At 37.1% G+C, this 16,495-nt stretch overlaps 1 protein-coding gene across 5 annotated transcripts in view; it reads right to left on the reverse strand.

Annotated features, from left to right (window-relative positions):
* ROBO2 (roundabout guidance receptor 2) overlaps window positions 1–16,495 on the reverse strand; it is a 400,731-nt gene that overhangs the window by 90,826 nt on the left and 293,410 nt on the right. For all 5 annotated transcript variants that reach the window (XM_031046916.2, XM_031046914.2, XM_034073045.1 and 2 more), the window contains exons 7-9: window positions 10,835–10,959; window positions 6,479–6,650; window positions 309–514 (exon numbers count right to left, since the gene is read on the reverse strand). In XM_031046916.2, coding sequence (XP_030902776.2) covers window positions 309–514; window positions 6,479–6,650; window positions 10,835–10,959 — 503 coding nt within the window. The remainder of the gene's footprint in view (window positions 1–308; window positions 515–6,478; window positions 6,651–10,834; window positions 10,960–16,495) is intronic.

Consider the following 16,495-nt stretch of genomic DNA (forward strand, 5'->3'; position numbering starts at 1 on the left):
CCCAACTCCTGTGTTTTACTGCAACTTATGTAAGATTTTAAACACAACTGCAATTTTTATTATTTTTTTTCTAAAAGAAATATCTGATACTAGTTTGGCTCTTCTTCTCTCCCTTTCCTCCCTTCCCTACACAGTATCAAAGAATACAATAGGATGTGGACTTGGTGAGAATCTCATAGTAAAAGAGATCATTAAGCTAATTTTGAAGGCAAGAGACATGAAGACAGCAGAGCTGCGTGCAGCACACACTGATAGCTCAAGACTAGCCATGTACCAGTTGTAGCAATTGTTTTGTTATCACTACTCACCCGCAGAGATTTAATCTGAAGTGTCCCCTGATCCTGTATGGATGTTCGAGGGTCTCGGCCGAGGAAAGTGAATCCTTCTTTCAACCAGCTGATGACAGGGAGAGGGTCACCGGTTGCCTTGCATTTCAGCAAAGCTGTCCCATCCACCGCCAGTGTCTGATTGACTGGCCCCTGGAGGATGATGGGTGGAGGCCTATCTGTCAAGACTAAAACAGTGACACCCACATTGGCATCCACACCTTTAACAGTCCTCTGCTGAAGTTATTTCTTTGCTTGATACAGCACTAATTTAAGCATTAATTTAAGTAAGCCTCTGAAAGGCTAAAAATGATACAATTTTTGGAAAACCCACAGAATAACTGGCATATTTGAAAAGTATTTCTGTAAGAATTTGTTTTCACCACTGCAAGATAACACCTAGATGTAACAACTTCTGCTAGCAATGGTCATCAGGTTCATTTGATTAAGATAAGATAAGAATTAAGATATCGATCCAGGAAAGAATTGATGTACACCTCTTATTTCTTCCTATTTAGGAAAGCATTTAAAGCACATGTTTAATGTCACATCAAAATGTGCTTAATTGCTTACCTGATTTAGGGCCTAAAAGAGAGAGTCTGTAAAAGTTCAAAGTGAAACACCATAGCCATTCTAGCATGGGGACCAACCACATCCCCCATTCATACTCAACTTGCAGGTTTTCATCAGCAAACAGTAATACAAAACATTTTCATAATCTAAGTAATCTAAATTATTGTACCACTCTTTTCAGTGGAGGAAAGTTCAAACTCAATCAAGGCATTTAACAGCTTACTTATCAAACCATTTCACTGTCTTTTAAAGCTGTGAACTCTCTTAATTTTTTCCTCTGATAATTCAGATTTGCATGCTTGAATTACTGCTTAAAGCACTCTGAAGCCAGTGAGCAAGTGCATGGCTGCGTACAAACCCCATTCCACCACCAATGGGATAATTTGAAGATGGGGGTAAAATGCTCACTTTCACTTTTTTTGAAAGACTAATTCTTCACAAATAATTTTGCCATTAAACCTACTTTCTAAGCTGTCTGTTAAACAGCAACATAAAACTCTGTTTCTAAAGAATGTGTTATACAAAATGAATGTAAAATACTTGAATGCAATGAGGTTATGACTTCTGCAAAAATCCAGTATAACAGAATCAAGAATTCATTATTACATATTTACCTGCCACTGAACAATTGTATGATTGGTATTAAATCTTTTAACAGGCAGGATTAGCTCCTACATCAGAGTAAGTTAGCCAGCCTCCAATGATGTCAACTGAGTTTGAATCATTTGTTCTAGCTGAGAATCTGTTTCATTATAGTTCATACACAACACCTGACTTTAGCAGTGAAGTGAAAATACATTATTATGAAGCAATACAGTTTCTATTTTATTTGAGCTGTTTGAGATGATGCTGGATGAGAAATCTTCAGCAGATCCAGATCTTTCATTATGCTGTTTAATAAACTAAAAATTTTAGGGAGATGCTAGTGGTATATTTTATAACTAAAATAATTGTAATGTTGCAAACATACTAGTTACCTTCTTTTGTTAACAAGATATACAAAGGATAAAATCACTAGTATTAGCAGTTTATTGGAGTCCAAGTTCACCATATTTATTGAAATTGAAATTGAAAATAGAAAGTCAATACAGATTATTTATTAACACCAGAATGTGAAAGCTATTTTGGAAATTCTGAATTATTAGCCATTGAACTCAGAGACAGGAAAAACTATATAAGAAGAAAAGAGAAAATGTAATGAATTTTCACTTTGATATGAAGTTTTTAAATCTCATTAAGGTTCCTTATGACTACACAGTTCAGCCATCTGGTGGAATAAAAATTACCTCAGCTTATATGCACTATCAGCACACCCGCAGCATGAGTATATTCAAATGAAAATTTAGCTGTGTCAGTTTTCCTTTAGATTTAATGTAAACTATCAAATCTCATTTTTCTAGGCAGCTAAAAATTAAGGAAAAATAATGACTTCATTTGCTAACTATTCAATTGCAGTTATTTGCTGTATCTAATTGCCTTTCCTATGCGTAGCAATGTAGGTATTTTGAAAACCTACTGCATTACAGATATTATTCTTTGGCACATAATTAGTTTTTTTACAGCCCAAATGAGGAGCTCATAATCCTTTAAATAGCTCTGATCAATAGTGTAATTGAAAGTCTCCTGGCCAGAAGGAATCTTCATTTTCAAGGGTGTTATGGGTGAAAGACCACTACAGGTTTCCATGACACTAAGGCTAAAGGTTAAATGAACACTTAGGGTTTCCACTGATCTGTGAACGACTGTATTGTCTTCACAACTACGACTTGTAAATCTTCTCTAAAACGTGTATATGTGCTTGTATTCCTACTATGTAGGTCTCACTAGAAAGAACCCAAAACTTGGTTATTGGTTTAAAATGATATACCATAAACATTCTGAAGAGCAGAGAAAAAAATAAGAAATATCTACAAAAAGGATGGGGGTTTTGATGTTTTCATTTACATTTTTTTTATTTAAATTTTACATAGTTTTCTCCTAGCAGGAATCTTTTATAACCATTCCACAGAAACATTTTGTATGGATAAAATTTATTTGCATAGTAAAAGAGAAGCTGATCTAAAAATTAATTTAATTTAAAAAATGTGTTTGAATCTATTTGCCAGCATTATATATACAGTCACAGTATTCCGGTAAGTGAAAAAATATGAGGTTCCTTTTGTGATAAAATGCAGCTTAAATTTGGGGCAGATTATCAGAAAAGAGCAAATTGTATTTGTTAATGAACAACAGTTTATTCTCTACAGTGCAGTTTGATCAACTGAAACCATGTCTTAATTTGGGTGGAATTTGATCAAATTGCAACAGGAAATGAAAATATGATAATAAAAAACTGAAGTCTTTACTTCTAAAATCAACATTTCAAAGGTTTACATGGTGAGTTCATGGGGGAAATCAGATACAAGTTATGAAATCCTCATTATGAACACTACGACAATAGGGCAGGTTGCCCTCCTGAGAGGTAGAACAGCAGAAACCAGTTCATCCTCTTTCTGTTTTGTGGAAGAGCTTCGCAGGAGGCTGTGAAGTTGTTCTGAATCCCTCCTGCTTGAAACTGCCACATTATTATATACGTTTGATGACGAAAAGGAATTATTCAAAAGCCCAGGAACACCATCTTTTTAATTGATCTAACATCCTATACCAGTTCATTCGTATGTTGCCAGAAATATCCGCAGTGGGAGGTTAGGTTTATTCCTCCATCCAAATCCTACCCTGAACAGCAACTCCTGGGCAAACTGGGCAAAGTAGGCAGATCCTACAGTTGAGCATGTAATGGTCAAATTTTTTATTAATAAATATTAATAATGAGTAGATAAGGAGGAATTAAGATCTTGTCCAAAATGTTCTGTGCATGGAACAAACTGTTAACTGTAAACTATTATCTTGAGCACAGACATAGTTAGATGGAAGCATCTGGTTTATTTGCATGATCTGTCATTTTAAGACTGAGTTGCATATTCACTTCTTGAGTTTGAAAGGGTTGCTAAGGTTGTCTCCAGTTTTAAAACAATTTTGCTTTTCCAGATGTGCGTTAGACAGTGGATTGTATGATAGCCTTTCAAGAAAATACAAGATTTGAATTTCAAATACACTGAAGGCTCTTAGCACAGTCCATAAGCAGCAAAATTATCACTTAACTCAGCAATTTCATCACAGCTAGTAATCTCTTCTCATGTGAACACTTGAGTTAAAAATATTTCCAGTAAAGACTTGTAAGTGCAAAGATGTAACAACTGAAACACTGCTATATATGGTATAATTAAGCACTTGTTTTTCTGCTCATGACATGTTTTCATTCTGTATTGGAACTTCAATTGGATCTAAATTACTCTGGATCAAACAAAAATGTGTTCAAAATCAAAAAGATGGCTCGCCACTATTATTAAATCATTAACCAAACAGAAAAATTCTGGGCTATGAAGTAAAACTGAAACCACCAGCCAAAAACTAGAACACTAATGCTTAAGTATATAGCTAGCATGCACAGTGTTTATCTTTAATTACATTTTTTAAACCATTAAATTAGATTTCCTTACTGATAAAAATCATTAGCTTCCATAATTTCTGCTCAGCATCAACCAAAAAAGATTATTTAGACATTTATGGTTAACTTCCTAACTGAAAGCAATTTTAAAAGTATCTGTGATCTAATGGTACATTCATTTATATAATCTCAGTTCCACAATATTGTTTTGGCACTTTTCTTCTGACCTCACCTGCCCTTTGACTCAAGTATGAAATGGTATTTCTAGAAAGCTAACTTATATTATTTCATAATCATGCTGACAGTGTGCTCTGGCAAGCATTTGAAGAACGCCAGCTTTGCATTCCTTAGGCAGCACAGCCACCAGCTTATGCTTTCTCTAGCAATGTGGAATGCACACTGCCTTTAATCAGAATTAACTGTAGATGAGACTGCATTTCAGCAGGGACACTTTTGTGAGCTTTCCATTCACTTAAATTAACTAACAAAAATTGCAAAGAGGTCAATTAGGGTTTTTTTACCAGCACAAGGAATAAGTAAAGATGAACCACAGCCCTTGTCTGTCAAAAGGAAGAATTCCTCATCACTAGTATCCTTGAACCTGATTTGATCCACTCAGCCCATTGCAGTAAATCTGTACAGCATCTGCAGGTGCAGCCATTAGCAGCTCAATGTCCTCTTAGCCAATGTTTGTGTGTTCTATTTATTCCAATCACAGTCATGGCACTGAATCAGGCAGCACTATGGACAGATATTAAAAAATACTGCCTTTCCATTAATTTTAAATGACCTTTTAATCTACATTTAAATTTGAATTGAATGAAAATGCATCATGTCGTTGTAGACCATGAAATAAAGGACTCAGAGAGATTGCAGAGCAAAGGTTAGCCTTTAGTGTCCAGAAACTACTTTACAGAAAAGCAATGTGCTTGTAAAGATGCAAGGATAAGGCAGAAATTATCTCCCCTTGTCATAAAAATATAGACAGCTTTTGGAAAACAAAGAAAAGGCATCAAATTAATGCTCAAACCTCTATAACATGAGCCTGAACCTCTCTACCTGTCACTTGTGATGAATATGCTCTTGTGAAAAGCCAGATTATTCAGAATTAGACATCTTTTCAAACTTTCGTGGTGCAGGCAGGTCTCTAAGGGAACAGTAAAAGTAGACCTCTGCATATAACAACAGTTTTAATGGCAAAAATTCATCAAAGTCTGTCAGGAGATATTTAATGTGTCAGTTAAGATAAGGAATAATGATGCTGGGGAATGCCACAATCTCCTAGTATAAGAGGAATTCTGTTGTTCACTAACATTAAAGGCTGCAAACTGCCTTCTATCTGCAATGGGATGAAGAGGGATATCAGTAGGATTCCTGACATATGAAAAGGATTCATGTTTGTAGATGGGACTAAAGTAAACTTCAAGGGAGGATAAATTACAAACCCAAATTTATGATATGGAAAGCATCAAAACAGAGCTTTTCCTTTCCTGAAAACTCTTTTCTACCTGCATATTTCCATGTGTGTTTTCATACCCAACCACACTGAGAAATTCTTAGAACATAGCTCTGAGACAGGAGACTTATTCACATAGGAACTAAAGGGCTATGTGTTGTAGCTGTTCTGAAGCAACAGTTCCTCAGTAAGTTCAAGCAACTGTGTTGATTTACTTGAGCTAATGACAAATTCCCAAATTACCTGCTTAAGGTAATACTGAAGACTGGTGAGAATTGAACCTCATCTTTCTGCATCCCAATTCACCGCTTTAATTGTAAACCTGTTCATTCTTCACAATGTTTTCCTGCAGTCCTGTCTTATCTCTAGTGAACCGAGCAGCTTCCTTTCTCCCCAGTCCTATTCTAAGTGGGTTTGTCCCTTTTGTTGAGGAACCTCCAAAAAGGAAGCAAAAGGGAAACTAGAATTTGATGGCCTTTCTGATACCATAGACAATTGCAAAGACCCTCTTTCATTGCATTTTCTGTAGAAACCTGTCAATTTACTTGTGAATTATGTTATCTCATATGTCTTCATTTGCACTGCTTTAAAAATACTTTTGACAGGAAAAAAACAATAGGAATTTCTGTAACTCACCATCAGTAACCTCCAGCTGAGCCTTTGCTAAAATGCTTCCAGCTACTGTCAGTGCTTGACAAATGTAGTAGCCTGCATCAGACCGCTGAATGCTGGTAATAGTGAGGTCTCCAGTTGGTGACACTGAATACCTGCTGTTGGGTTGGAGAGGCTGGTTTGGGAAGAGTAGATTCTGCAAAGACAGTTCATCTTACATCAGTTCAGAACACAAAAGCACCACTTTTCCTGCAGTGAGAAAGACAATGACTTCCCTTAAAAGTACTATATACAAACTAGAAGAAAAGGTAAGTGTGGTTATGACTTTATGAACACATAGAGCTAGCTTTCCCTGCCTTGGGCAACTCGCAGTTTAAATTAGAAACAGCCCTTTGACAGCACACAGTGGTGTGCTCTGGATGGGGGTATAGGCAAGGAGAAATTTTCCAACAATCACACTTGACAGATTTGTATTTGTGACACATTCATCTTCATTGTGAATGTAATTGTAATAATATACTTAGTTGGCCATCAAAACCAGGAGGGCACAATAGCACAAGAAACATTAGGCAACTAGCAGAAAGAATTGAATCCTGGAGACTTGAAGGAGCACTTGAAGGAACAACACTATTGTTTGGTTGAATATGTTCTAGGCAAAGGAGAAAGTAAGACTGTAGCACAGAAAGAAAGCTGGGAGGAAGATACAAACAGGTCATAAAGTAGGAAGAGCTGGCAGAGCATGAGAGCTTAAAGGAGAAGAAAAAGGAAATTAAAAGTAAGATATACCAGAGGACAAAAGCAGCATGGAGCCTTGAGGGTGAAGAGACATGGTATTAATCTGATGTGGAAATCATCAGAGAGAAAAAATAATTTCATGTAGGGTAGGACATCAGTTAGCACAAAACAGGGAGATTAGCTTTTGCCTTTGGGCTGGATTGGAGGAAAGAGAGATGTCAATAAGAATAACCGGAATGGATGTAGTAGTTATTGCATATGATGAAGGACTGAATGAATCAATAATATAGAAAAGGACTGAAAAAGGTTTTAGTGGAAAGGGCTGTGTTTTCAAGGAAAAAGTTGTATTTTTTGGCACAGCTCTTGCTGTAAATAACAAAGAACAGGAAGAGGGAGGCAACGTGAACAGAAAGGTCAGCAGCATTATCCAATGAGACAGAAAAGGAGAGAAATTAAACAATAATTAAACAATAGTAAATCCAAGGAGATAGGATGTCTGTTATGTCAACACTAAGAAAAATACAGGAATAACCTAAAACACTGTTACCATGCTATGATAAGCTTTCAGTCATTACTGCAGCTCTGCAGAGCTCTTCTGTGCTTTCTAATGACAAGTTCCTACTAACTGTTAAACTTGACTATATGGGCTAAAAAGAAAATCTAAAAGTATAGAGTAGGGTATCAAATGAATTTTCTGTAGATCTGCTTATTCTGCAGTAGACCTTAATGGTTTACAAAAAAAGATATTTGGAAAAGACAAGTAATAAACTTGGATAAAAAATAATTCTGGTTTGAATTCATCTTTTTCTCTCTTGATTTGGCAGTAAAAGGAGAGAGATATGTTTTATATAAGATCCAACACTCCAAATATCCTTATAACTGTATTGCCCTATGAGGCTACTTGTCACCATAGGGTGAGTCCTTCTCCTTACCCCTTTCACTGTCAATGTTCAAGAATGTTTTCACAGCAAATTCTCACTCAAAACTCAATATGCACCCAAGTACACATGCCAGAACCCTCTTTACCACTGCATTAGAAAGGGTGGTTACCCTTCTTTTTATCCTTAGCATGGACTTGTTCTGGAAAGGTACCACATCCCAGTAAATATTCTACACATCAGGAGGCATTAATCAGTCTCATGACTCCTCCCTTCAAAGACCAGTTATCTCTATTGTAACTTGTCCTGAATTACAGTGCAACCCCTTTGAAAAATGTTTTTACAATTTCACTGGTTTTAATTAGCTGTCAGCCACAGTGGTGAAACACTGGGTTGCAAAGAGGGAGCAGAGTCATCCCTGATGTAATAGCACTGAATTTATCTCAAGGAAAACATTAATCCAGACAGTTTAAACGTTACACATGCCCTTCCCTGGTGCATTTCATTGGTGGGCAGCTGTTGGGCTCTGGGGAAAAAGCTACCGATTATAAAGGACCAGCTGCTTACGCACAAGCTCGCACAAAAAATGACTCAGGAGGGAGCAGCTCCCCTCCCTTCAAGCTGGTTGTGCTCAGAAACACAGGATTGGGAATTGAATACATAATGAAAGATGCTCTGCAATTACTGGAGTGGGCTAACACAACTACATAACGTTACTGTTAGTAACAATGGTGCTGTGGATGGTTCCTTCAGCAAAAGCAGAAGCAAGTGTTGTAAAGACAAGCAACAAGTTATAGCCAGGCATGCAAAGGTGAAAAGTCACGTAATTTGGCCAAAATACCTTCCTTCGGATTTTTATGATAATAGACAGTATGCGAAACTCACCTATTTACTGCATCTCATTGCAAAACCTGGCAAGTTGCATATTGAGATGGTAACACTAACCTGTGATACTTCACTGATGCTCAATTAAGATTAACAAGAGGGTGCAGTGAATCACATTGAGCTACATTTCAAGGTTTGATTGTAAACCATGTAGGTATCAATTTTTATGTTGCATTTATTTGCCAAAAAGACCATTCTAACCCTCAGGGATCTGGTTCTCAATATGGTAATTAATTTTCCAGGTTTGTAATTAAACAGCTTCAATGTGGTACAATCAGTAGGTAATAACATTCAATTAAAGACACAAGATGCATTTTCACCTTAAAATGTTTTTACCCTTGAAGTGCTACCAATAGAAGAGGATAAAATAGAGTATTAACACTTTTCAATTACGGTAAATGACTTTAATCCTGCAAATGATGTCCTACTTTAATTAGAAGCTCTTCTCTTTATTACAGCATGATGGATGTCCACTTTATTAGATTTAAGTGTGACACTATAAGCTCACTTTACATAAACATTACCATGTTATTAAAATGCTCTACAGGGAATGGTTTTGAAATGTTTGCTAGCACATCAGTACTTCCTACTTTAATTTCACTATGCTATTCTACTTTCCCTTTGGAACAATTTTCACCTTAGTGAGACTCACAATACTCTGCTTTTTCAGGATGCAACCCATGAAGGCTAGATCCAAAGTTCTCAAATAATACACTGAAGGATGCACACTGAAGATTAGGCTTACACTCATATGAGGTTACACCCATAAAGTAATAGTCTTCTATCTAAGCCACAAATGTAACAGAGCACAAACTGCTGTCAGCTTTGGTCCTGTCATTCTGGACCAGTAACCTGACGTGGTGAGAAGGTGAAGCAGAAACAGATAGAGCAGTGCGGAGGATCTGTGGTTCAGTTCTTATCTCATGTTTTAACTGAGCTGGTACACACAGTGCCTCCAGATTAGAAAAAAGGCACCTCTGCACTGTGTGGCACAGTGTGGCTCCGAAAGGATTAATTTAGCTAATGGAGAAGGGTACATAGTATAGATACATAGATGTAGTTATGACAGTCTTCATCAGGGAGCTGCAAAGGCACTGTCCTTGGGCACTCATCTGCCCCTTTTCTCAGGTACAAAAGAGAATACAGCACCTAAAGTGTTAGAATTTAACATACAAACATGAACTGCATGTTCAAAGTGAGAAGAACTTTCTTCTGCTCTAACACCTTGCCAATACAGCAACAGCAGTAAAGAAATATTATGGCAAGCTATATAAGTTAGCATTGGCTGATGGCAATGTTGATTACTGCATCAGAAATTTTGCTTTCAAAAAAAGACAGTAAGGATCAAGGAAATGTTTCCAAATCCAGATTTGGAAATTTCCTGAGACAATTTTACTAAGAAAGCATCTGCCTACTCAAAACCTGTATCTGTATGCACTATGAGAATATGCCAATGCAAATCAGCTTGCTAGATATATATCTGCTTGATCATGTCTAGACAGGTTGTGAACTGTAATTACTGACTCTGATTAGTTAAAAACTGAGTCATACCTTTTTTTATCTACTATGCTTGTCTCACCCACCTGTTTGTTGGGGTTTCAGAATGAAAAGTCTTTAAGATAAATACTGTTGCTTTCTATACACTTACGTAGCACCTAGCACAAGTTTTACTAACCTAAAGGGCCTTTGAGCTCTTCACAATATTAATTTTTCTAAACAACAGTAATAAGAATGTTGGTAGAGAATAGTGATAGTTTAAAAGACAAATTCCTGTGAAAGATTTAAAGAATCTGTGAAGGCAATATAAATAATTTTCTTTAAAATTTTAAGACTATAACTATTTAGAAAGGATTGAAAGAATGTAAGGGTGCTTATAACTTACCTGGCTTCCCTCTTTTTGCCAGAAAACAGCTGGCTGGGGATTTCCTTTAGTTTCACAAGGAAAAGTCACTGTTCGACCCTGGGCTACAATCTGGTCTCGTGGCCTCACCACAAACTGTGGGGGAGCTAGAAAGTAAGAAAAATAATGGTGTAAATTTAGGATATTTTGCAAGGGGGAGATGAGGAATATCGAAGGAAAAAGACAACATTATGAAGATTTGGTTTATGTCAGAGGACATGACACCAGAAACATTAATTAGTATAGACAGAACTCATAGATAAACAAAAACAACAGCAGCAACAAAAAGAGCAGCAATATCAGTATGTGATATCTTCAGCAGTAAAAACAACAGAAAGAAAGAAACATTACAACCATACATGCTACAGTAAATTCTGATGACAATAAATGCTAAGGAGCAGCAGTCAGGTGTTTATGATGCCAGCTCTGGATGCATTCTACCTTTCGACTGGGCAGCACTCTCATACATACCTTCTACGCTTCACAGAGCTTGCTGTTCTGCTAGAGCTATTGCATATTGCAATATATGAATTGCCCTTTGCAGTCTGCCCCTCTAGACTTTTAAAGAGGAAGGTCTGGATGACAGAGGAAGGCCAGAAGCCCAAGAGCTCCTTTGTTTCTCTTAGGGGTAGTGAGGTCAAGAATGAAGTGGAAGGAGGATTTGCTAAAACAACACCTATTTGGGAGATACAGATTTCAGCTTGTGTAAAGACAAGAAAGAAGCAAGAGTTGGAAAGTTAGTGGGCAGCAGTGAGTGGTGAGTAAGAAGGAATGGGTATTCCAGGAGATCAGGAAGAGACAAGGAAAAGTAAAAAGGAGAAAGAAGAATCAGAACTGGCTATGTTTTCAAGTAGATGGCATTAACAGTGTTCAGAAATAGAGGACCAGAAAGCACAGTCAGAAGTGAACAGTTTCTAAGAGAGACATGTAGCTTGTCTTGTCTGGAGATAGTGATGGAGAATAAAGAGTCAATGCTTGGTGAGAACAAGAAGGGAGAAAAAAGGTGTTAATAGGCAGAAGAAAAGTGAGGAAGAAGCAGTGTTGTAAGATTTGAGAGAAAATTCCTGACATCAGTGACTATGTTAAGCATGATGCAATAAAACAAATGACTTTTTTATGCATGACATGCAAACCCTCCAGTCTTGGCTCAATACTGGAATTCACTGGAACTGGATTTATACTATTTGGCATATCTTAAAAATGTAAGCGGAATCTCCAAGTATTTCCATCAAAATAACTAACTGTTGGGAGAGACTGAAGAAGGGGACAAAAGAGTACACAAACAAACAAAAGAACAAAAAAACCCACAAACCAAAATCTGACATTCCTTTTCTTCTATTCCAATATTGGTTTGGTGGTTGTGGAGAGGGATGCTTCAGGAACACTGAGCTTTTAGGTAAACAGAATTTAAGTGTTTTAGAAAACCGTATTTTCACCATTATAATTACAAACTATTTAATTAGGCACGAAGAGCAATCAAGACCCAGCTTCCAATTACACCTGCTGACAGCACAGACGCAAATCTGCTGACTGCATCAAAATATAAGGGGACCTGAGTTTTTTGGACTACACTATGCCATTCCCAAGGCTTATAGATCATCAGAAGTCTAGAGAGCACCAGCTGAATAGCACTTGTGTAAGGTACCCTTACAACAGGAACTGTAAAACACTTAATAAACATGAAACACCATCAATTTCGAAGGCAGAGGGTAAGGACATGAGGCGTCTTCTCTCTGCCTTCTAAACACAGGTTTTGGCCTCTCTGGAGAGAGAAGTGTCCACCCCTTCCTCAGGCCTCAGCAGGTGTAATTTTTCTGAAAGGGATGCAGCTGCTGCCCATTTATACCCACATGTTTTGAGGTTTCTATAAGAGCTTAGGTGTTGCTACACATAACCTAGGATCCCAATTCATGCTGTACTATTCCTGAAGTGCTGGACTGCAGCAAATTAGTTGTTTTCCCTTCACCTTGTTTTACCTGGCATACCTGTATGCAGTCCCTACAAGTGTCAGAAAACTGCAGTGTAACAATCAGCACGTTTGTTAATTCAGTCATATGGGAAGGGAAAGAGAGAAAGACCTTTAGATTGTGAATTAGAAAGGCTACTTTACACTAAGGTATCTCTACAGCTCTGACCACCTACTTAATAAAGGTCACTGAATTTGTTCACTGTTTGATGCTCAGCCATATAGAAATTCACTGTCCTGGATATTAATATAGAATCAATAGGAACCTCTGGCAGAGCAAAGAACAGGAAACCTCTAACCTCTTCAGGTGTTACATCTGTATTTGACAGTAATTATGCATGGGTCCTATGTCTATGCTTCTTTATGGATGGCCTAAAGACCATAAACCTTTTATTGTGATGCTAAAAACCTGCTGTCAGAAGACAATTCTATAGATCATGTGGAAGCATGATCAATGCCTAAGATCCCTTTGTAGACATCCTTGTTGTACTGTAAGCAGGTTATGCAGGCAGTGCTCTGAGACAGTTCAACAGAAGGAGGAAGGGCATGACATTTCAATGAGCCTACCTTTCAGATCATGTAACCAAGTAAATGTAAAATAGGTAATTTTAAGGGTTCATTGGAAACATCCTCACACACAGAGGGCTGTACTGTAAGATAATAATCCAAAGCTCTGGGAAGATTCAATAGAACTGGACTTGTTGCTGTAGCAGACTTCCCAAGGAGGAAGTTAACATAATTTGGTAGTCAAGGAACAGTAAATATAAGCATCTTACTTTCTAACTCGTTTCTAGTTCTTGACCTACCCTCAACTTTGAATACCTCTCACTTTGCTGAGAGCAGACAAAGGATTATTTCTTTTGCAAAAAGAGACAAGGAAAAGAAGCAGGAATTAAGGCTCAGTCCAGATAATCTAAATGACATGGACTGACTCTGTTGTTCTGTTTTCTCCTTGACACACAGCAAGTCATCTCTAGCTTTTGCTGTACTAGGTGTAACAGAAGATCCATGGCCTTATAACATTCAAAAAATGTTCTTGTTGTATCAGTTTTATATCAATTTCTAGTTGAATAATGCAAATTGAAAGCTGAAAGTAACAGTTACTTATCACAAGAGAAATTCTTGGTCAGCAGAACAAGACAGCCAATCAGTAAGACACCCATTATCTCCAGAGAATGCAACATGACCTGCTCAGACACAGCAGGACTACTTTGACAGAATAAGCACTTGGGCTCCTCAATTTTCCTAAAAAGAGCTCATTAACTTCATATATAGATGCTGTTTATAAAAACAGATAAATATTATTACTTCCATTTTGCAGAAAGGTTAACTGAGATCATGACTTGCTCAAAGCCCACCTGCACTGGAATGTTGCACAAAATCTCATTTGAGCCATTATGGCTTCTCTCAGAGTAGGTGGATTTTTAGAACATTTCAATAGGTATAGTGAGAGAAATAACAGCAGGCTTGATATGCTTCAGCTGTTAAAGTTATATGGTACTTTAATGCTTAATTCTAGCTAAACATTAAGGTCATTAGAAGAATCTGTTGAAAAAACTGTTATGAAGCAGCAGACCAAGTGTTGTGACTATTATCCTTCACTGTTTCAGATGTAATATTAACCAGATTGGGATAAACAGAATGGAAAAGCTCTTGTTTAATTGACATTTGAAAGACAAAGACAATAGCTCTAAATGGAAATATATTGCTTGGATTCCAGGGGACCAGCTAAAAAAAAATGTTAAAAAAGAACAGTTAAGGCTATAGACTATAATGTATTTCTATTGAAACATCTTGCCTTTTCTCTTTTCTTTTTTTTGAGAAATGTAAATAGTACACAGTAAATTAGATTTGATTTCTGGCAAATTATGCTTTGATACTACATTCAGCAAGCGCTGGTTTCAATCAATGTCACACTAAAGCTCTGTTATGCTAATAGCCGCTTGTGAGGCTGTGCGGGATGATATGGAAATCAGATGGAAGAACATGAATAGACAGCATAGGCCATGTGCAAGAGGGCTTTGAGATGAGGGGATGGGGGGACCCTAAGGTTAATCATATCATGTTCAGAACTGTTTTTACAGCACAGAACAGTATTCTACTGCAACAATTAAAATGTAGATAGAAAAGCATGAGCAGTAGTGATCATTAGTTGTGTTATTCAAAATGGGAAGAGTGAATTCCATTGAATTCTTTCCAGATGATTTTTTATACATAACTGAATGGATCTTATATTACACTAACAAATGTACATGAAGATAACCTCTACTCAAGTGTCAGAGAGCTTTGGGTTAAAATAAAACCAAAAACAAATACCGAAAATTATTTCAAAGGGATTTCTCAACTCTTCTCCAATCTTAATAAGTTAGCAGAATCTCTAATCACATGGGATGGATTTAATTAATTTCTTTTCCAGTACTGTTGCTGAATACTAAAGGTTATGCTGAGTCACCAGGAGCTGACAAAGCTGCTTGCTAGGCTGAGACAGTGAGTTCATCCCTCTGTCCACTAACATTTTTTAAGTTGATCTTGTGATTTGTGGGTTACATCGATTTCAATGATCCTAAAGGAATTTTATAATCACGACTTGTTCACAGTACCTGCCCCAGCCCACGTGTCCCAGGGCTCATACATTATATTGCTGTGATTTTAATTAAAAGTAGGTATTGTAGCAAGGTCTAGTCCAACATTGCTGCCACAAGCAGAAATGGAAATGTTACCCCAGCAACTAATATCAGTGGGGTTTTGTGTGTCATTGGTTAAATTTGCCTAGGTGGTCTAGGAGATACTGGACTTTTGGATGCTTTTGTGATACAAATGTAAAAGAAATATGTAAGTCCCTACTTATATGATTTGCTATTTGGATAACATGATCTGCCCAAAAGTGCAGTTACGAAAGTCTAGGAGTTTTGAAAGAAGCTTTGCAAGGCTACTATTACTGATGGAGTAAATAGAAAAAGACAGAAAATATGTGCAGTTTCAAACACCAGAAACCTGGGCTGAGTCAGCAGTTATTTCCTCTGGAGTTTTCTAATGGGTACCAAAAGTGATGTGTGGTTCTTAGGACACAAAGTTGTACATTCATCTTTAGCTATGACTAATGATAAATCAAGGGTGTAGCCTCCAACACAGGATCCATTACAGAAGCCTTGGAGGATGTCAGCCTAGGCCTACTATTAATTCAGATATTTCTTGCCAGGGTTAAACTAATATAAGTTAAGGATGGTCATCTCTAGAAAGAGAGAAGACTTCTGATGATTTGGTGTGTTCACAGACAGGGAAGGAATTAACTTTTTAGTATGCTAGCTACAACTAAGCTTCCAGAAAAAAACAGTTTCTTTTTCTTCTCTGCTATGAGTATTATGTTAACATAGGAATCTATAACTATTCCTGTCTTGGTTAAAATTTATAGGAAGAAAATTAACTACCTCAGCTGAAACCAGGCTAATTCCCTAGACTGTATGAGTGCAGTTGGACTTTGAAACAAGAGCACAGATCTCATTCTGCGGACATTATGTTTTAGCTATGTTCTCTTTCCTTGTTCATGTACGGTGCTCTCTTTCTTCCATGACTTTGTCTTCAGGTGGATGGTTCTTCCAATGAAAATGAAGAATGGGCAGGTTCTGGGGATAACAAATGATTCATGAAGCCCCCTTCACTAAATCAGTGTTACTATT

The sequence above is a fragment of the Melopsittacus undulatus genome, chromosome 2 (genome assembly GCF_012275295.1).
Source record: "Melopsittacus undulatus isolate bMelUnd1 chromosome 2, bMelUnd1.mat.Z, whole genome shotgun sequence".
NCBI classification, from domain to species: Eukaryota; Metazoa; Chordata; class Aves; order Psittaciformes; family Psittaculidae; genus Melopsittacus; species Melopsittacus undulatus.